The sequence below is a fragment of the Malurus melanocephalus genome, unplaced genomic scaffold (assembly GCF_030028575.1).
Source record: "Malurus melanocephalus ecotype Western Australia unplaced genomic scaffold, MMel_1.1 scaffold_66, whole genome shotgun sequence".
In the NCBI taxonomy this organism is placed as follows: Eukaryota; Metazoa; Chordata; class Aves; order Passeriformes; family Maluridae; genus Malurus; species Malurus melanocephalus.
Genome location: NW_026623298.1, coordinates 2,250,481 through 2,271,190, shown reverse-complemented (window position 1 = coordinate 2,271,190; position 20,710 = coordinate 2,250,481). Strand labels below are relative to the sequence as shown.

The 20,710-nt window shown below is 40.6% G+C and overlaps 1 protein-coding gene across 2 annotated transcripts; it reads left to right on the top strand.

Annotated features, from left to right (window-relative positions):
- The first annotated feature begins 1,556 nt into the window (after nucleotides 1–1,556).
- Nucleotides 1,557–19,664, top strand: FBXL3 (F-box and leucine rich repeat protein 3). 2 transcript variants are annotated; one of them, XM_057366490.1, is made up of 5 exons: nucleotides 1,557–1,812; nucleotides 5,972–6,335; nucleotides 8,421–8,543; nucleotides 11,570–11,741; nucleotides 16,577–19,664. In XM_057366490.1, the coding sequence occupies exons 2-5, from the start codon at nucleotides 5,973–5,975 to the stop codon at nucleotides 17,218–17,220; spliced, it is 1,302 nt and encodes a 433-aa protein (XP_057222473.1). In that variant the 5' UTR covers nucleotides 1,557–1,812; nucleotide 5,972; the 3' UTR covers nucleotides 17,221–19,664. The 2 variants fall into 2 exon arrangements, with proteins under 2 accessions (XP_057222473.1, XP_057222474.1); XM_057366491.1 differs by lacking the exon at nucleotides 1,557–1,812 and adding an exon at nucleotides 2,011–2,092.
- The last annotated feature ends 1,046 nt before the right edge of the window (nucleotides 19,665–20,710 follow it).

The window sequence follows — 20,710 nt, the reverse complement described above, 5'->3', positions numbered from 1 at the left end:
TGAAAAGCTGAAGACAGATGGAGGTTCATAAATACGCACAGAACTATAATGGCTGAGCTTTAGTAAATGGCTCAAGACATTTTGAACTGGAGAAAAAGATATTATTTTCTCACACAAACTCAAAATAAAAATGAACATTTCCCCACTGAAAAACAATCCTCTTTCCATACAAATATTTTTTCCTCACTAATAATCTCAAGGAAGTAGACTTAAAAATGGAAAAAAAAATAACAGACTTTATGTATGCAAGGAAACATATTTACCTAAAGTGCTTCTCAAAGATTTCAGGGATGTGAGTGACCACTGAAGAATGTTTCAGAGCCATTTCAAGACTGGGGCAAGCACCAGATCACATCCAGCTGTTTCCAAGAAACTTAATGGCAGGAATTGGGATCACAGCCATTCCAGCAGTAATTTATTTACTATAACTTGCAATAAATGAATAATTAAGTTTTGTAAATCTCAGCAACTGTGGACAGTTTAGACACATCCAAGGTAGAGAAATGAGGCATATTGGAGTGTACCACATATGTGAGGGACACATGGTGACAAGGCATTTGCAGCTTACAGGAAATGTCACATGCCACATTATCTTCTCTGCCTGGCAATATCCCCAGCRCATCATTCTGAATACCTGCTGGCCCCAGCACACCTTGGTGGTTTGCTTCCCCCATTACATCTATCCTAAGGCCAGTCTCACACGGAGCTCTCAAGTCACGGATCCTAACCGGCTGTACTGGTGATAAAGACACARCTCCATTGCTGGTAATATTCCATGTGTCCAAACGACCAGGAAGGCTCACGACAGCCGGGTTGTATCAGGAATAGTGTGGCCAGCAGGACCAGGGCAGCGATTGTCCCCCTGTGCTGGGCACTGGTGAGGCCACAGCTGAAGTGCTGTGTCCCGTTCTGGGCCCCTCACTGCATCAAAGACATTGAGATGTTGGAGCATGTCCAGAGAAGGGCAATAGAACTGGGGAAGTGTTTGGAACACAAGTCCTGTGAGGAGCAGCTGACGGAGCTGGTGTTGTTTAGCCAGCAGAAAAGGAGGGTCCTGTCACTCTCCACAATCCCTGAGAGGAGGCTGTAGCCACGCCGGGCTCGGCATCTTCACCCGGGCAAAGTGACAGGACACGAGGACATAGTTATAACCCGTGCCAGGGGACGTTCAGGTTGGACATGAGGAGGAATTTCTTCACAGAAAGGGTGATTAGGCRTTGGAATGAGCTGCCCAGGGAGATGGTGGAGTCACCATCCCTGGAGGCGTTTAAGGGAGACCGGACACGGCATTGAGGAGGCACTGAGCGCCATGGCGCGGCTGACATGGGAGTGTTCGGTCACAGGTTRGACTCGMTTATCTCGGAGGGCTTTTCCAACCTAACTGATTCTGGGACCACCCCCGGCACACCCCCAGACTTCACGACTCCCTGCCCCRGGCAGGCGACGCCCAGGGCCGAGCCCGGCGGAGAGAGGAGAGAGCAGAGAGGAGCAGAGAGGAGGAGCGAGCGCGTCCCTCGCTGGCGGCGCCGCGGGCGGAGTGCTCTGAGGGAGGGGCGGGGCCGYCGCCTCCCCGCCCGCCCGCCCGCCGCCATTTTGGCTGGTTCGCGTCGCTTCCGCCGCTGGAAGTAAACAGAGAGCGAGGCAGGGAAGGAGGGAAGCGGCGACGCGGGCGGGACGGGACGGACCGGACGGCCGGGGGAAGAAGCGGCGGCCCTGGGGTTGACTTCGGYGGAGAGAGCTGATGTGGCCGGAGCGGAGGCGCCAGCGCGGCCCGAGCCCCGGTTAATAGGAAGCGCAGCAGGGAGCCGCCAGGTGACGGGGCGAGAAGGGGCGGGCGGCGGCGCAGCCCTCAGGGTCCCAGGCCCCGGGAGCGGCGGGGGCGGYGGAGCTCGGGGCCTGCGGGGCTGGCGGAGCCCTGCGTTCCGAGTCGGGGCTGGGCCGGAAGGAGCCGACCCTGAGGGGAACCTTCTTCGGGAGTAGCGGGCGGTCCCTGAATCTTAGTCYTTCGATTTTGGGGGTCGCTGCCTCGCAGCTTTCCCGTGATAGCGATAATAAATCGTGAAGCCCGCTCTGTGTCCTGATAACGGAACAGGTTGGTTGCGGCAGGGAGGGGTTGGGTTCGTGCTCGGGTCGCTCCCTGTTTTTGCCCGTGCTCCGCTTTAGCGCATTCCTGGTGTTCCTAGACCAGCCTTGGTGCGGGGGTGAGGCACAGCGAGCAGGTTCCTGGGTAAGCGTTATCAGTACGGTGCAAACAGCTCTGCACAGTGGTTTGTTTTGTTTGGTTTTGGTTGTGTGTTGGTTTTTTTCTTTTTTTTTTTTTTTTTTTTTTTTTTTTTTTTTTTTTTTTTAACTGCCGTTGTGTTCTGGCTGCACCTTACTCGGTAATAAAAACAATGTTAAGCACGTGCTTTGCTCCTCCTCCTCGGTGACTGAACTGTGTGATTAGGGTTGGACATGACTATTGCAAACAAGATAGCGTGGGTTGCGCCCAGGTGCGGAGTTCAGATACAAGTCGTTRTAATAGGTGGAGAAATTAACTTGGAAAATCGTAAGTAGTCAGGCACCCGGCTTTCAGCCATTCTCTCTGCATCGGTAGAGTTGGTCTTTGTTGTCTTTTTTTTTTTTTTTGCCTTTCTGCTAAGATCTTCGCTTCTAAAGCAAAGTTGATTTTAGCAGCAGTTTGAAAAACATCGATACATGTGTGCCTGAGTATGCCTGAGAGAGTTGAAAGCGAGATTGATGGTTCATGCATTGCTAAGAARTGATAAGTAATCATTCCTTGAAAAATAGGTTTTACTCATACGGTAATTTGCTACAAAGGAATTTTGTGTWCGTGTCTTCCTTGTTGAAAAGTTGGCCTTGAATTTCAAATGGTCAAATCTTTAAATTATTGGATCCATAAAGCAAAGTGAACGGAACTCCCAGTATCTTTCCAGATGGCTTTACAAACTTCTGCAGGCAAATATGTATTCTTTAAATTTTATATTTGTTTTATTGTTAGTCATGTAAAGAGGTTGAAAGCAGTTACATTAAAAAAAAAAAAAACCAAAATTGTTCTGATACTTTAAGTTTGGCAAAACGAGATGCCAAAAACTAGATGAACAAATTGTTTAGAAAGTAGATGACAAAACAGTCATTTCATTCTTAAAATCATATTTTTTAGTCTTGAGCTTAAGCACTTTTTTCCTGTTTGGAAAAAGTTTGCCAAGGAAATACTTTTGAAATGTTGTACTTAATCTCTTTTTAATTACAAGAGCATCCAAGATGTTGGTAATAAAGTTGTCTGGAAATCTTACTTTTTCCCCATCCCTTGCTGTAAGTCATAGCATTTAGAACATGTAACATCTAATTTCCTTGGAAGAAGAAATCATGATCAATATACCTGTAGTGATGGCTGTGTGGTCTCTTTTTTTTTTTAAATTCGCTGTTTATAAAAATGTGACAGTATCCCACAGCTTCCAAGAGACGATTTTGGTCTGTAACCAGCATACGTTAACTACTTACAGCTCATCACAGTTAACTCAGAGGTGCAGATTGGGAGACTGATGACCTGGTTCGCTTCTGTTGGCACATCACAGAGGCTTTTTTCCAGTTGAAAAATTAATACGGTTTTTGTCAGTGGCAGCTCCCTCCTGATCTTCTCTGRAAGTGAGACAAAAAAGACAGAAAAAAAACCCCAAACCCTACCTTAATGCAGTGATAGAAGTAGCCTATAAAGCTGGAACATTTATGCAGGTTTACTACCTGATTAGCAAAACATAAGACAAGATCTCGGAATAGGAGAGCCAAGTCTAAGAGTRCCTTGTGTAGCTTTTTACAGATGGCTTTGGAAAGACTTAGACATCAAACAGGCAAGCCTGAATTTGGCAAGTGAATGGCTTGCCTGTGGTGAAAGCTTGTTGTAACCTAGTTATTTGGAATATCTGTTTAGCCTAAAGTTTAAGCACACTTTGCATTTCAGACTAACTTATTATAAATASTGTTCTAATACTATGCTGAGTTGTTATCTGAAACAGAAACATGACAGGCTTGCAGTGGATTTGCCAATTAATTCTTGATTAATTTTAAGTTGAATTCCATTTTCATGATTGCAAAATCCAATTCCTTTATATTTTTGTTAGTTGCAGATGGTTCTGAGTCRCTGTTCAGTTTTCTTGCTTTTATTCACTGGTGAAGTGGCTCAGCAACAGAACTCTGTCTCTGGCAAAAAGCTTCTTCCAGCACAGGAATTGTGTTTTGCATAGTCTCGTAGTCGTGAACTGAATCACGGAAAATAGCTCTCAGWAAGCAAGTAGAGACTTTTTCCCAGTACTGTTTTCATCCTTTGCTTGTCCAAGTGCTGCTGGGAGTAAAAGTTGGGAGTTGAAAAAAGTGAGGAGACAAATTTTGTTCATCAGTCTTTGATGACCGTATGTTCAGGTTTGTTTGCATCATCTTATGAGTGGCTTTAGACTTTAGGTGATGATAGCTTGCTTCTGTCATGTGAGCAGCTAGGATTAAAGTATTTTTAAGATAGGTAGAGAGGTGCTGCCTTTGAGAAAATAATCTGTGATGCATTGGATTATAAGCAGTGTAAGTTTTCACTTGCATTTTGTTTTAAGAGGTGCTTCCAACATTAGTTGCAGTACATAGCAGGGAAACTTAACTTKCCAGATCCTAGAAGGACTGGGCATATGGTAATCTTAGACATGTAATTGTACTTGAATGTTAAACCAGAATAATTTCACTGTGTATCAAGTCCTTATTTATCTTCTAGAAATCATGGAGGCTGGAGGTCCTTTGTGTGTCAGGCCCACCCCACCCCACCCCACCCCTGGATTCTTTCAGTGCTTTAGTATTGAGTGTATCGTAGTTTAGTATGATGTATCACAGCCCTTTAGGACATGGTGTGCATCACACTGAGGCTTTTAAAAATAAATTTTCAGATGCCAAGTTCACTGTAGGATGGCATGTACAAGAAAACAYGTTTGGATCAAAGCCCGATGGTAGTTTAATTTCAGATGTAGGTAATGGTTAGGGGTTTTTCCTCTCTAATAATGTAATATATGGTAGAATTGTTTAAGTGATGTCATTGTGAAAAAACGGTGCTGCAACCTTTTGCCTCAGGCGTGCTGAATTTACTATAATTTTGAAGAAAGTTTTCTGGCCCTTCTGTGGGGTGGGTTTTTTTTGGTGTTGGTTTTTTTTTTGTTGTTTTTGGGTTTATTTTTTGTTTGTTTGTTTTTTGTTTGGTTTTTTTTGTGAGTTGAAGCTTCCAGACTGTTACTGGAAATCTTCCGTAATCCCTATTTAGTAGCTGGAAAAAGGAAAACACACCAATGGACTTGATGAAATACATTTTTGAGGATACTGATTTAAACCAGATTCCTATTGAAGCAGCATTTTAAGTAAATAAATTAAAAAATAAAATACTCTTCCTTTCTGAGAAAAAAATTATTTGGTCTGATACATCATCTGCAATATGGAGTGCCTCAAGCATGCATACAGTAATTATTTACTTCCTTGCATGATTTTCATCTCCACAGTTTCAACTGTTGTTCCTTATAAAGAAGACTGGGGCAGCAGTATGGATGTTGTTTCAAAAAATTGTTTAGAACACTGTTCTACTTTTCATTAGTAGAACTGTAGAGTGATAATCAGCAACACAGTAAAACAAATTAGGTTCAAAGTGTTCTCAAACACACAAATGAAACACYGAAAGGAGAGTGACTGTTATAAATGGGTTGGCACTGTTAATGATTAAAAAAGTAATATTAAAGAGATGAGTTTACATGATAATGTTATTTCTGGACTGYGACTGGTTTAATTGTTAATTGGGTTTTTTTCTTTATATATGGGAGGAGAAAAACTCTTGTCAAAGCATTGTTTGAGAAAATACCTTTTGTGACCTCCACCATTTTCTAATAATATTGTTCTCAGCTCTATAATGTTTACAAAATAAATAGATTTATTTTTTGTATTGGTTCTGTAGGATGAAACGAGGAAGGAAAACTAATGAGGCCAACAGCAGTTCATCTGAAGAAACAACTGAGAAGGAATCCAAGAGACACAAGGTTGTAGAGAAGAAAACCATAGTTGTGCAGAGTCCTGACTGGGCAAACCTTCTCCAAGACATTATCCTGCAGGTGTTTCAGTACTTGCCCCTTCTGGATCGTGCTCATGCATCCCAGGTCTGCAGGAGCTGGAACCAGGTGTTTCAYATGCCTGATCTCTGGAGGTGCTTTGAGTTTGAACTGAATCAACCAGCTACATCTAACTTGAGGACTACCCATCCCGAACTGATCAAGCAAATAATAAAGAGGCATTCCAATCACCTGCAGTATGTGAGCTTCAAGGTACTGTATTTTATAGGCTTTTTAAAAGTAATTTATTCTAAAAGAAATAGGGCAGCTGTCAGTGTGATAAGTGGCCTTGTTTTCAGGTTTGGTATACTGAAAAAAATGGGTTCTTTAAATGGATATGTAGACATGGAGATTACTTCCCAATTAATTTGTTCTGATGTATTTTCAGGACCATATCTTTTCGTTGCCTTATTTCTGTTAGATGGGAATCTGTTTGATGGTGTGGTTTGTTTGGTTTTTTTTTGTTTTGTTTTTATGGGTCCTTTGTTTATCGGGTTTTTTTTGACGGGTTTTTTGGTTTGATTATTTTTTTGGTTTTTCGGGGGGGTTCTTTGTTTGGTTTGGTTTTTTATTTTGTTTGTTTTTTTTTTATTTTTGGTAGCAGTTTAGCTGCTTAAAATTCTGATTCATTGAGTAGACAGAAATAATTCAGTTCTGATACAACTGCATGTGTGGGTTCCTGCCTCAGAATTAAGTTTCATCAGGATGCATAAGTTGATCATTTCCCCATTTCATATCCTGTAGGGCCTTGGCTCTAATATTCGTGGTTAGAAATCATCTAATGCACAGAGAGTGACTACAGTACTACTAGTCAGCAACTGCCAGTTTTAATATTAAATTGGATGTGATTGTCTCTACTCAGCACAACTGTGTTTCGGGTGACTGCGGAAGTACATGGGATTTGCATAGGATTGTTCCTGCCTGAGAAATACAGTTTGGGAGAATTGGTTCTTTTAACACTGTGGAATTATTTTCAGCAGATGAAAACCTTTAATGTTGGCTTACGTGTTAGTGTGTTTTGGAAGGTTGCTGTGAATCTCTTGGCTGCATACGCATTAGGTATGTGAGAAATTTGGAAAGGAAATTACTTCTGCAGCAAGTTCAGGGTACTTGTTTCTGAGATCAGGCAGTTCTAATGCTGTAATCATCAGCATATGAGTAGTTGAGTCACCTCTGCCGGATCACATGTATTGCTGCTGCTTGTTTGGAATAGCAGATACAAACTGTTACCTCAAGGTTTGCAGGGCTTTTATCAATGTCCAAATATAGGAAACTTAAGGCTGTAGTGGAATGGTCTTCTAATGTCTTACCTCCTGTCTGTGTTGCTTTACACTAAGTGATTTTGAAGAATTTTGGGTGCCCTTGGCTTGTAGAGTGATCCTTCATTTTTTGAATGTGTTGCTTCAGCTGTCCTTCAGTGCTGCAGAATACACGATCACTGAAGGAAGTAGGTGAAACACTCACCATTCCTCTGTAAAGGCTGAAAACATGAGGGTTATTTTTTGTAGGCAAGGAAAGATGGGATTGTTGAAAAGCAAGGTTTTTCAGTTTGTGTTTGAGCAGAAAATGAACATTCGTTGGACTTTATTGCTGCCAAGTTAGCGTGGCATATGGCAGAGTTAAATTTGATCCTGTTACCAAGTTTTATACTGCTCTGTAGGTTTGCAAAGCTGTCATGACTGTTGTATAGAAGGGCTTATTTGGAAAGCGCACCTGAGTGTCAGGGAAGTCCRTTGGAGACACAAGAAGTGATTTGGGTGGATAACAAGCTGACTAATGAAAGTTTTAGGTGTTGTGTTGATTTGATTTTTTGTCTTCTGATGTTTATTTTTCTCCAGAGTATCCACTGCAGATTTGTTGTGATTTTAACACTGAAGGGCCAGTCACGCAGGTTCATGTGATAATGCACTTAGCCCTCCAGCAGCTCAATTTTATGAACTGAACCACTGTAAAAACAGGCAGCTTTTGCACATAGTAAAGGATTTATAGAATTCTTGCATTTTAGTAAGGAAGWATATAAAGAGGAATTGGGATAGGCTCTGGACCCTCCACTTGCTTATTATTTGATGTGGACTGAATATCTTGGAAAAAAACTGTTTAGCTGACCCCTTGCTATGGTGTGTTTAGTAAATTTATAGTAAATTATCTTGGATTTTTGGTGTGTACTTTTTTGGGGGAAAAGAATAATAGTGATGGTGTTTCGTAGTGGGATTTGACTTCCCATTTCAGAAGATWAAGTGAAAAAAAAAAGAGTATGTTTGCAGTACTTTCTGAACGTGAAATTCATTTTGTTTTAAGGTGGACAGTAGCAAGGAATCTGCAGAAGCAGCTTGTGATATTTTATCACAGCTTGTGAATTGCTCTCTGAAAACACTGGGGCTAATTTCAACTGCCCGGCCAAGCTTCATGGATTTACCAAAGGTATTTTAATATGTATATATTCTATTGCAAAGTATTGCAGTGTTTCATACAGTAYTTCTATAACTTTATGAGAAGTTCTATCATAGGAATATGAATCTGTGTTTAAGAAAAGTTTATTAGTGGTCTGGTCTCTAATAAAGGGAGATATCCATCACAGTATCTCAAGCTCCATTCAGTCTCTGAATCATGTGAAAACGTAGGCCTGACCTTGTTCTTTCAAGTCCKACTGTCTGTTGACCTCAATGTAGTGCTGAGCAGAATGGTGCAAGTTAAGAGGCTAGACAGTTCAGATCTGTACAATTGTGTTGTGGGGGATGTTTAGGAGACAATTACAATCAAATGAGTGGTAAAGTTTTATCCATGTGGACTTGCCATAGGGCTTACACGATCAATGATCTCTTTTCAGAAAGAAATAGGATCATGATTTTCAGGACTTGATGTCATKCAGTCAAGCATCGGTGTCCTTGGTGAAGTGCACTCTGTTTCTGAAATTTTCAGTCAAGATTTTTACCTTGCTTTTTTACCAAAAATCAGGTCTTGTTGAAAGGCATTTAATCTAGAAGACAACAAATCTCTTATATGTGCTTCTAAAGAAGCATTCTTGCTAGTGAGGTGGAAGTGTACCAACTGCTAAGGAGTAGGGGAGAGGTTGTGAGGGGCCAGATACAAATAGTGTATTAGCTAGACCTTAGTGATGTCATTGCTGGTGATGGCAGTAAGGACAAGGAGGAAATAGAAACAGCCTCAGGAAAGGAAATAGGCTACAGGTAAGGTTAGCTACAGAAGGATTATCAGTTATTATCCTTGGCAGTGGTCACTGCCACATCATGTAACTCTCTKGAATATGTATTTTTAATCCTTAGTTTTCAAAGAGGCTTTTCAGATAATTGAACTAGTTTTGCTGCTTTTTTTCCTTTTTTGATGTTTTTTGAGGTGTGATGATAAGAAAACCTGAATGGAGTGTAAAAGAATCCATAGTCTCAGTCTGTTAGAGCTGAAAGGACAAACTTTTTTTTCTTACTGTTTCTTTATTAATCTGAATGCTGCTTTAGCTCTCTTAGTTTTCACAGGAGGGCTATGTTAGGGTCCTATTCGTCTAGCTGAGTAATCTGAGTAATTATTTGTAATTGTTCATGCCATGTTCTTACTCAGCTTTAAGGCTTACAAAGCACAGGCTTCCTTTATTTGTTCTCAGTAGATACGCACTTGGCCTTAAAAAATAAATTCAAAGTAAGACAAAATTAGCTCTAAGCATAATTTGCCTTTTGATGTTTACCACTTCAATAATATTGTCACTGGCATAAGGGACCACTAGTGAAACTAAAGAATTTAATTTGGCTATGACTGAATTCTTGTGGAAAGCTGTTAGTGACAGGTCCATTAGATGAGAAGCAGACAAAGATAAATTAATTTGGAAAATGGTTAATACTTTGCTGTGGTTTTGGACTTTTTTTGTGTGGTTGTTTTGTTTTTTTTTCCAGACTGTATAGGAAGTCTACTTGGCATTATCTTCATCACTGCTCTTCTGTTCTCAAATACAAATAATTGCCACATGTCAGGTTAACTCACCTTTAGCATTGTATTGCCTGTCTTTTCACTAAGTACATTCTACATGAGTAGAAGCTTTTAAAGAATAGTATTACAGGCTACATATGTGCCAATACTGAAAACACCAGTTCTTACCTGTGGGATACTGCCTATTTTCCACTGGCTCTTCAAACTAGAAGTTTCAAGTTACCTGCTTTTATAAGTGTGGTTAACTTCCTTTGTGCCTCTATTTAACAGCCTTCTTTTTCTAAACATAGAATAAAAACACAGTACTGACACTGTCATAATACAGAGTGGAAATAATAGTAAAGCATCTTTTCTTCTGGACATAACATACATAATCAGCATATTGTCAGGACAGTTGGAGTGGTCCCTAAAGCCAAAGTATGTAAAGATTCTGAGTTGAACTTCCTGTTCCCATTTGCATGAACTGACTTTGAGAGTTTGCGTTAAGGTGAGAGCAGCACATCCTATTCTAAATCTAATTGTGTGAGTTTTATCAAAAACTATAAAYACCTTGCCTAAGAATGAAAAAGTATAGTTGGCAGGCCATCTCTCATACAACTGTATTCAGGATATGTGCCTGTGGCTGAGAGTGAAACAGGATTGAAATCAAAGTAGCAGGTCAGTTTTTTACAATACTTAGTGTTGTGCRTCGAKAAAAGACTTTTAAAAAGTCTTGTATTTGGTCATGTAAGAGATCATGAAGATGCACTAATTATTCACTTCATACCACCAGTGGTTTCTACAAGCATTGCTATATCTGCTCCTTAGTTTCTGTTTCTCCAGTTCAGTTTCCCTGGGCTCTGTCTTTACTGGTAAGTTTCAGTGGTTCTGGTAAAAATGCTGAGCACTGGCCCTACCTTATCTATGCTGCTTAATCAGTAATTAATTGATCTCCTGCCATTTGTGTCTGCTTGGACCTTTCCGTTTAGCTTTCCAAGAAATTCATCCAAACTCTAAATACTCTTGTGTGGGTGGTAGGCAGGCAGTGCAATCATTTGGCTTTGGATACAACCACTCCTGATTGTGTTTGCATCTCACCAATGCAGCGCAACTTGCAGTGCAGGAATTCCTCTCCTAGAAGATGCTTCTTTTAGAGTGTTACTTACCTCATCTGTTCAAAGGACATTAAAAAAATCCTCAAAACTAGGGCTGCTAGGCTTTCTCTTTGCTTATGGTCTTTCTGTAGATTTAAATTTGTGTAGTGGATTGTCCAGGGTCAGGTTCTTGATTAGCATCTGATATTACTCATTCTGATTTGCCCAACTAATAAACTGATAGCAAAAAATTATTACACTTCCTCTACTAAAAAAACAGTTTTAGTATTATTTTTTAATTATGCTATATCAAAACAATGCTTTTTCAGCAAATTGCTGTCAAGAAGTAAAAACTAGGACTATTAGGTACAGTGTAAAACGATTGAGATTTTTACTTCAGATACTATGCTTTCATTTCAACTTCCTTTTATTTTTCAGTCTCACTTTATTTCTGCACTGACAGTGGTGTTTGTGAACTCCAAATCCCTCTCTTCACTTAAGATTGATGACACACCAGTAGATGATCCATCTCTCAAGGTCCTGGTGGCAAACAACAGCGACACACTCAAACTGTTGAAAATGAGTAGTTGTCCTCATGTTTCTCCAGCTGGTAAGCTACTGTGATTTTGGGGTTAGTTTGTCTGGGATTTGTTGGTTGTTGGTTTGGATTTTTTAATGCATGCATTAAATTCTGTCTGAAACCAGTACCCCTCTGAAAAAAACAGGGGTGGGGTAGGAGGGAAGACGAGTTTGGTATTACCAACAACTATCACTGAATAAAGCATTTTCAACTAGTGGTCAGTCCATCCTTCCACAGAGTGACTACTGTGCTAATAATAAAAGAGTGCATGTCTGTTGTGGGCAAATAGTTAATCTCATGTGGACCCTAAAAAGTAAATGTTGACTAGATAGTGCACTATTTRTGCAATGACTAAGTATTCCAATACAATTAAGCTTTTTTGGAACACGAGTTTCTTTTCCACATTTTATTATGGGTGGATTGTGAATGTTACCATGTCATGGATTATGAAGATGCTGATTTAGTTGTTCTGAAAGAAAGTTGTTGCTGGACAATAATTGCAGACAGCATCAAAATGGGGAGATGAGACTGAGCTGTACAAGACATCTACTATCACCAAGTGTGCTTCACTAACATTTTTAAATGTGCAAGAATGAAGCCAGCTCCGTATAAGAATGAAATCATTCAAGATRGTTAAAGTTCACAGAATTCACATTTTTGGTAGACTTATGCACAGCAAGTTTGAAATTTATTCACAGCCCATCAGCTTAACACTTAGAGTTTTTCACTAAGAAATGGAAGAGGAGTTGTAAATGAAATGCTGGCAATTTAGTATAATTCCTCTTCTGAGGATGAGTAGAAACTGTAGAAACCATAACACTGTAACTTTCTTCATGCATATATATTGCATCTGTAAATGCTAGGTATATTATCTGTCAAATTCACCAGCATAATTACTAAAAGGGGAAGGCAGTAGTGTAGCAGAGGGCATGTCGTTGTAGACTTCAGAGAAAATGCCAAATTTAATACCTTTTGCAAAGCCTTGTGTCTGGTTTTGTGTAAAGAAGTCCTGAAAATGTAGGATGGATGTTTTGCAGAGGACTGGTTCAGCAAAGTGTTCATGGGTGTATTAACTGGAATGTTGCTTCATCCAAAGCTTTGTAATCATAGATGGGGGTTGTTTAAATTGGCTTGAGTGCCTGGCTTTTCCAACTTAAAATTGGTTTTGAAAATCCTTGTGTCTGAGATGTACAAGAGCTGTAACATGTCAGTCAAGAGGAAAAGGCTTTCCTCTTCGCAGTAATTTGTAGCTAGGCAGAGGGAATCATTTCTTTGGACTTCAGTCAAAGAGTAACCTGTCAGTTTTAGCAGACTTTGCTGCTTTGTGGATAATCCTTGCTAGAATGCTTTATTGGAACATCATACACTTGATAATTTGGGAGGAGGCATGGGTGTGTTTTGATTGATGTATCTTGCATGGTTTTAAATTGAAGGAACAATGGGTAAGAAATGGTCATGCCTGTTTAAGGARCACAATTGTTATTGTCCTTTATGGAGTGGAGATGAATAGATTGGGATAAGGCACATTAGTAACAAAACCAGGGAGTGCTAAGCAAACAGCAGGAGAGTTTAAYTGCTTAATTCAGGTATGGGTGTGCCTTAAGATGGAGAAAAAAGTAGATGCATTGGATTTGCATGACAATGTTTTGTGCGGCAGTGAGGRGGCTACAGGAGTGGCTTCTGTGAAAACTGCCAGAAGCTTCCCCATGTCCAACAGAGCTAAGGCTGAGCGCATCAGTGACAGTGGTAGTGCCTCCAGAATAACACATTTAAGAAGGGGAAAAGGTACTGCAGGAGAGCAATTGCAGCTGGAGAGATAAGAAGGAGAACATCTGAGAGAAGCAGYTCTGCAGACACTGAGGTAAAAAGAGGGGCAGGAGTTGCTCCAGGTGCTGGAGCTGTGATTCCCCTGCAGCCTGTGGTGCAGACCATGGTGAGGCAGCTGTGCCCCTGCAGCCCTTGGGAGGGCCACGCTGGAGCAGAGATCCACCTGCAGCCTGTGGAGGACCTCATGCTGGAATAGGTGGTTGCCTGAAGGAGGCTGTGACCCTGTGGGAAGACCATGCTGGAAGAGTCTCTTGGAAGCACCTGTTGAGAGAGTAGGCCACTCTGGAGCAGGTTTGATGGCAGGAATTGACCCTGTGGGGGACACCAGACTCTGTTACTGAAGGACTTCAGGCATCCCATGCTGGAGCAGTTTGTGATGAACTGCAGTCTGGGAAGGACTGCCATTGGAGAARTTTGTGGGAAACTGTTCCCATGCAAGGGACCCCATGCTAGAGCTGGGGAAGAGTGAGGGTCTCCTCCTGAGAAGGAAGGAGTGGTAGAAGCAATGTCTGAAGGGCTGACTGCAGCCCCCATTCCCTGTCCCCCTGTGCTGSTGGGAGGGGAGGAGGTAGAGCAAATCATGAGAAGGTTAAGCCTGGGAAGAAGGAAGGAGTGAGAGGAAGGTGTGTKAAGTTTCAGTTTTATTTCTCATTACCCTTCCCTGATTTAATTGATAATAAACTGATTTCCCCAGGTTGAATCTGTTTTACCCATGATGGTAATTGGTGAGTGATCTCTCCCTGTCCCCCTTATCTCCACTCTTGAGTTTTTAATTTTATTCTCTCTCCCCTGCCCAGCTGAAGAAGGGAGTGATTGCGCAGCTTTGGTGGGCACCTGGTGTCCAGGCAGGGACAACCCACCACCAAGTAGAACAAAAGAAAGAAGCTGGTGTGTGGGTAGTTGGCTTCAAGAGCAGGCAGGCTGCAAAAATGAGACTCTGTGTGAAAATGTGACCTGGATTATTTTGTAATGGGAATATTATAATTAGCAGGCTGTTGTAAATGTGGAAAAATTTCAGTGAACCAAATGGGCTGTGAGTTGCAAAACTAATTACTTATAGATACCGTTAAAATGTCTTCAAATTGGAGGAGGGGGAAATGTTCATTACCAGGTCAGTTCTCAAGAAATTTGTTAGTGAAGGGCAGAAAAGAGTAATGAAAGTAGTGCATGAGAGACTCCACTGCTGCAGGGATAAAGGAAAAAGATTGATATCAAACAGTGAATTGCTCTAAATTACTGTACAAAGATCAAGAGGCATGTTTGAGCTTGGGCTGGAGAAACAAAGGCAGTGATGTATTTCTGATCTTTGTGAGCTTATCTGAAGTTTCTTCTGTTTGCTGTTTCCCTTCTGAAATATTAACTGTTGGAACAGAGGGAATGGAAAATGTTCCTGTAAAGGTGGAGTTTCTGCTGTGGCACAGGGGTAGGAGGGCTGCTTCTCATGGAGTGGGAGCTGGGAAGCAGAGCCAGGTGTAAGATGTGCCTTTATCAGGAAACTCATGGGTCAGGGATTTTTTTTTGGTGCAAATCTGTGCAAGTAAGATCAGAGAGCGGAGCCATTTACCTCTCAGTGACGTAAAGGTTTAGGCAGTGCCTAGGGATGTTCTGTGAACTACATGGACTCCAGACAGGCCCCCTTGGAGCTATTGACACTATATTTGTTGTCAGCTCTATATGGAGGATACATTTTTGTAAAATATATAATTTCATTGACAGACTGTGGATATCCAGTCCTAGACCCATAGAAAATCACTGAGTTAAACTCCAGCTTTTCCCTTTTTGTGTTGCACTGATCCATAATGCACTCGTACAGTTAACAAAGATTATTTTTGGAAGGATGGCAGCCAGGACAACAAGCTTTGTCAAGATAAGAAAATGTATATGCATCTTGAAACTGCCTGAAATACTTAATATACTCAATAGACCTAGATATTTTGAAGCAGCATGTCTGAGTCTCCTTAGTGAGTGATCATAGTAACCCTTCTGATTCATGCAATCTTTTTGTGTTTTTATTTTTTTAAAGAAAGTATTTTATGCTCAGTATAGGCTTAAGTTTAACAGTTGCACCTTAAATAACTACTGTTTRCTCTATTTCTTCCTGTTGCTTCAGACCTGGAGTGTATTGAGCTCAGGTTTTTCAGTTCCATATTAAATGCTGTGTTCTCATCCCCTCTATTAATGGAAAGGCTGTATTGCACATTTCAGTGTTTTCTGGGTCACATGAAATGCAGAGGACTGTATGCTTTTTTTAGTGCTTTTTTTTTTTCCCAGTACTTTTACCAGTATAATACCATTGCTTGAATTTACAAATAGTATGAGTGGAAACCTTGGACTAAACTGGATTCTCTTCAATGTTTTTGTCTTCTATCAGCAGCAGATTATATTGAATCATTAAAGACAGAGTCTGAAAACTGTTCTAGAAATTACTGCTCCAGATTTTTAGTGCTGTGCCTCTTTTTTGCTGCAGCTTTTCCAGATTTAAGCATTTATACTTTGTCAGAAAAAACAAATACTGACTGCCGCAGCCTCTCTAGTGAATTAAAATGTAACATTCATTTTACTTTCACTTTATGTTGGCTTTCTCCAGGTGACAAGTTTCATTCACAGGTGCTTTGTCAGCCACAGAGCAGTCAGCATTCCAGAGATGGCTTATCATGAGTAAGGACCTTTTACAAAAATGAAGTTGAGTATATGTGGTCTTACAACAGGGCAGAACAGTCAGAATATGTTATTTATGTATTTAAATACTTCTGTTTATATACTTGTAACTTATTTATTATTCCTAGCAAAATAAAGATTTMGTCACATTCTGTCTGTCTGTCTTACATATAGGTGCAAAGTAGTCACAAGGTCATGCTTGTGAAAAAGATTCACGTTCAGGTTGTTCAGTATAGTTTTGTTTTGATTTAAGGTCTTGGTTGCACATTGAAATAGGTGTGTGTAGCACCCTCCTAACACACACACAAATTCACTCGTTTCTTGTTCWGTTATCAATGCCTTTACCTATGTAACCCCTTGCATAATGTTTTCTTTCACAGGTATCCTTTGTGTGGCTGACCAGTGCCATGGTTTGCGTGAGCTGGCACTGAACTACCACCTGCTGAGTGATGASCTGCTGCTTGCCTTGTCTTCTGAGAAACACGTCAGGTTAGAACACTTGCGCATTGATGTTGTCAGTGAAAATCCTGGACAGACTCAGTTCCACACGATTCAGAAAAGCAGCTGGGACGCTTTCATCAGGCATTCTCCTAAAGTCAATCTAGTCATGTACTTTTTCTTGTATGAGGAGGAGTTTGACCCATTCTTTCGTTATGAGATACCTGTCACTCACCTTTACTTTGGAAGATCAGTAAGCAAGGACGTGCTGGGCCGTGTTGGGATGACGTGTCCGCGGCTGGTTGAACTGGTGGTGTGTGCCAACGGATTACGGCCACTGGACGAGGAGCTGATCTGCATTGCGGAGCGGTGCAAGTACCTGTCGGCCGTGGGYCTCGGAGAATGTGAAGTCTCTTGCAGTGCCTTTGTTGAGTTTGTGAAGATGTGTGGCGGTCGCCTCTCTCAGCTCTCTATTATGGAGGAAGTTTTGATTCCTGATCAGAAATACAGCTTAGAGCAGATTCATTGGGAAGTTTCAAAGCATCTTGGTAGAGTCTGGTTCCCGGACATGATGCCCACTTGGTAAAGTCCTTAAAAGACTCCAGGGCGAATGGAATAGCACCTTAAACCCAAGCTTACCGTATTGCAATTTCCTGTATAAGCTTATTTAATAATATAGATTTTACTGGAAGTTAATTAATTGTTTGATTAGAAAATTAATTTTTCTTTCAAAAATGGTTTTGGAACTTCAGAACCAAAAATAAGAGTTCACCGCTCCAAAATCTGTTTTCATCCAAACAAAAATTAGTTTCTGGTTTAGATTTATTCTTTGTCATTAAAAGTGGCCTCAAATATTTTTGGAAATAAATTATTTAAAATATTGAAATGTACCTGCAAAATGCCAGTTTTAATAAGCTGTCGTTTGATTTAGATAGTAGTATTGGACACAATCATATTTGATCTTAAAAAGCCAAACAAACCCCCACCAAAATTGCATGCTTTTGTTGCGAGCTGTAGCATTTCTAAATCCAGTCACCTCGATGATGACAATTATAAGAAGTGCTTAGTAGCCCATAAAATACACACATTCTSTTAAATAGTCATAAAAGGCAAAAGCAATACACAATAATAAGAGTTTAGACAGCTAAAATAGTACGTTTGCTACCTTATTCAATAGACTATTAGATCCATCTAAAATGTATTTAGAGTGCAAACCAGTAGTGTGAGCTACCAAAAGCGGTGTGGGGTTTTTTCCACCCTCTATGCATTTTAATGTAGTTTGCTTATGGGGTCTCAGATCTGCGTCTAAACCTGTTTTAAGGTATTTTATGTCTAGCTCAGGAAGCGAAAGCATTCTGGGGAAAAATGTAGATACATTGTATTTAAAACCACATTGGAGTTAATGAGCTTTTCTTGCACATTAACCGGTTTGGCAGCATACGGTGAGATGGATTAATGTATGGTTTGTGAAATGAACCCTGCAATGTTATTCTGATGACATGGGTGTGAGCAGTGTGAGATGGAAAGGTAAAATTTGAATGTTGACCAAGAACCTTTTCACAAAACCTTAGACCTTTTGGCTGCTTTCAGTTTGAGAGAAATTATATTGTAACAGTTGCTTAAGCTGTATAAACTAACTGTATACTGTAAATCTGTTTCAGAAATGTTTATGTATAAAGTGGATGTTTGATAGATAATAATTTTGTATACCTTTAATTCATCTAGTTATGTCATTTCATAATATTTAAAAACCCAAAAGGAGTAGATTTGGTGAAGTAGAGCAATAGGCAAAATTTTGTTTTGAACATTTGACAAATCAGTTTTATTAAAGAAAAGCTTTTCGTTTATAAGTGGTGTAGGCAAGACATTGCCTGTGATTTGGATGTGGCTTGTGACATCATTTCTTACTGCCAACAGTTACGTCATTTTCTCTTTGAGGTTACTGATGGTAACACTGAAGTGTTGCCCAGACAGCTGCATGTTTGAGAGATGTGGTCAGCCCTTAGCAAGGCAGAGTTGCCCTGGCAGACTGTTTTGAACTTAGCTGGTGGCTGCTCTCACTTGAGCTGTACAGCCCCTTCTAGTAGTAAGCAGAYTTCCTTCATCTCTGATTTCAGTCACATTTATTCAAATGTATAGTTGAATGTAATACACTTACAAGTGTATTTAAGTTCATAACTATATTTTGAGCAAACAATGCTCAGCGGACTGGACATCTTTATAGGGGAGTTCTATGTTTCTGTAGAGCTTTGATTTTAAAATTGCATTTTATGAAATACGCGGTTTTTGTATTAGAATTTGTTAATGTAATACTATAATTTGCTTTTATTTGTACAAAAGGTGTCAATATATTTAGTCCGTAAAAGTAAAAACGCTCTGTGTTTTTTATAATCTGATTCTCAGAACTGCCTGTATGAGAAAGGTGGAGTAACACTTGTAGTCTGGGGAATAGGATTTGGTTTTCAGTAATGTGAAATAATACCATTAGTAGTGGCTCCAAAACCTTTTTGGACCTTGACTGCAGGTGTCCTGATGCTGGCAAGGTAAGTCACCAACATGTTGGCAGTGGTAATAAATGGAAAGCGAGGCACAACCTAAGTACTAGATCCCACTTGTGCAATTCACATCTTTGAAACCCAGTGGACACGAAATCCAGCATCCTGCCAGCCTCTGTCAGACCCTGCTGTGAGGAATGTTATGAGCTGGAGGTGGCATGGTTATAGTGGAACTGCTTCCCCAGCAAGGTAACTGGCCTGCTCTGGGAAGTTTGTGTTTGTGCACAGACTTCAAAACGTCCCTCCTGAATGCAGCACTGTATTATAAGAGTTAAAAAGATGTTCAAGTGCAAGAAAACTGCTTGAAAAGCAGTTGTGTCTCTTCCAGTGGAGGTCAGCAGGTTTTATACACCAAATCAATTACTGCATCCTTGGCTCAAGTAATCAACATAAACCCTTTTATCAAAATCTGTATGTCTTGTTTTCTGTATGTTGAAACAAACAACAAAGTAAATACATAAATCTCATGGCACAAGCAGTAAAGAGTACCACAAACTCTTGAAGTTCATTAGAAACATGGGTGTCACAGCTGTATCATTTTTCCGAGTTCACCTTTATTTCTTATTTTCTAAAGAACAAAATTCAGTGTTGGCTTGGTTGTCCAGTTTTGGGTAGTGGTTGAAGTGTGTTGYGACAAATCTGACTTCTGAACATATTGAAGGCAGGACTTAATCCAGAACATCAGTGGGTGGGTGTGTGAGGGGGAAGACAGGCAGCATTTTTACCAGCGATTTTCATTGCATGGCCCTTTGGGAAACACAGGAGCACACTCCATTTGACCTTSATGGATGACGAGCCAGGATCTGCCTTGCTGGGGAACCCTCCTAGAATGAAGTGTGGCTTACAACCCCAAGCRGTTCACTGGTTTTGTGCAGCAGTTTTGCACAAGACCAGTGCACAGACATGGAAATTGTAGTACAGAACGACTGTATTTTTGCCCTCAAGTGCAATGTGCATAAGAGCAGGGAGCAGAACCAAGCACAGGCTAAAGTGATGAGTAAGTGCTGTTTTCAAAGTGTGAGTAAAGACTTAGTGACAGYGACACAATGCCAGGCTTATCCTTAAGCGTGGCATTTTGGACAGTCYGTTTCCTACTATTGGGCAAGTGCTAATGCCATCTGCCTGTGAGTGAAATGACGTGTGATCTGCTCCCTGTGTGGTTTACAGGAGGAGGCTGTCCTTAAATGTTTTAGGTGAATAGGTGGTTTTCAGTCACAAGCTGATCATCAGGTGCACAGAAGGGGTTTGTGACATCTAACACTTTTAAGTTATAAAAGTGTAATTTTTATGGATCTATTCTGGTTTCTCTAAACTTTGWAGAAGTAGCCTATTGATCATCTCTGGTTTTTTGGCTCTAACTCTGTAGGCCTAACTCAAGAATTGTGGAGAGTACTACATTCTACAGTGCAGTAATTCCAGTTTAACTTCAACAACTACACTTCTTTTGGGACTGCAGTTTGTACTGGTGTTTATTACCTCACCGCWGTGCATTCCATCTGAACAATTAACACACAACCCCAC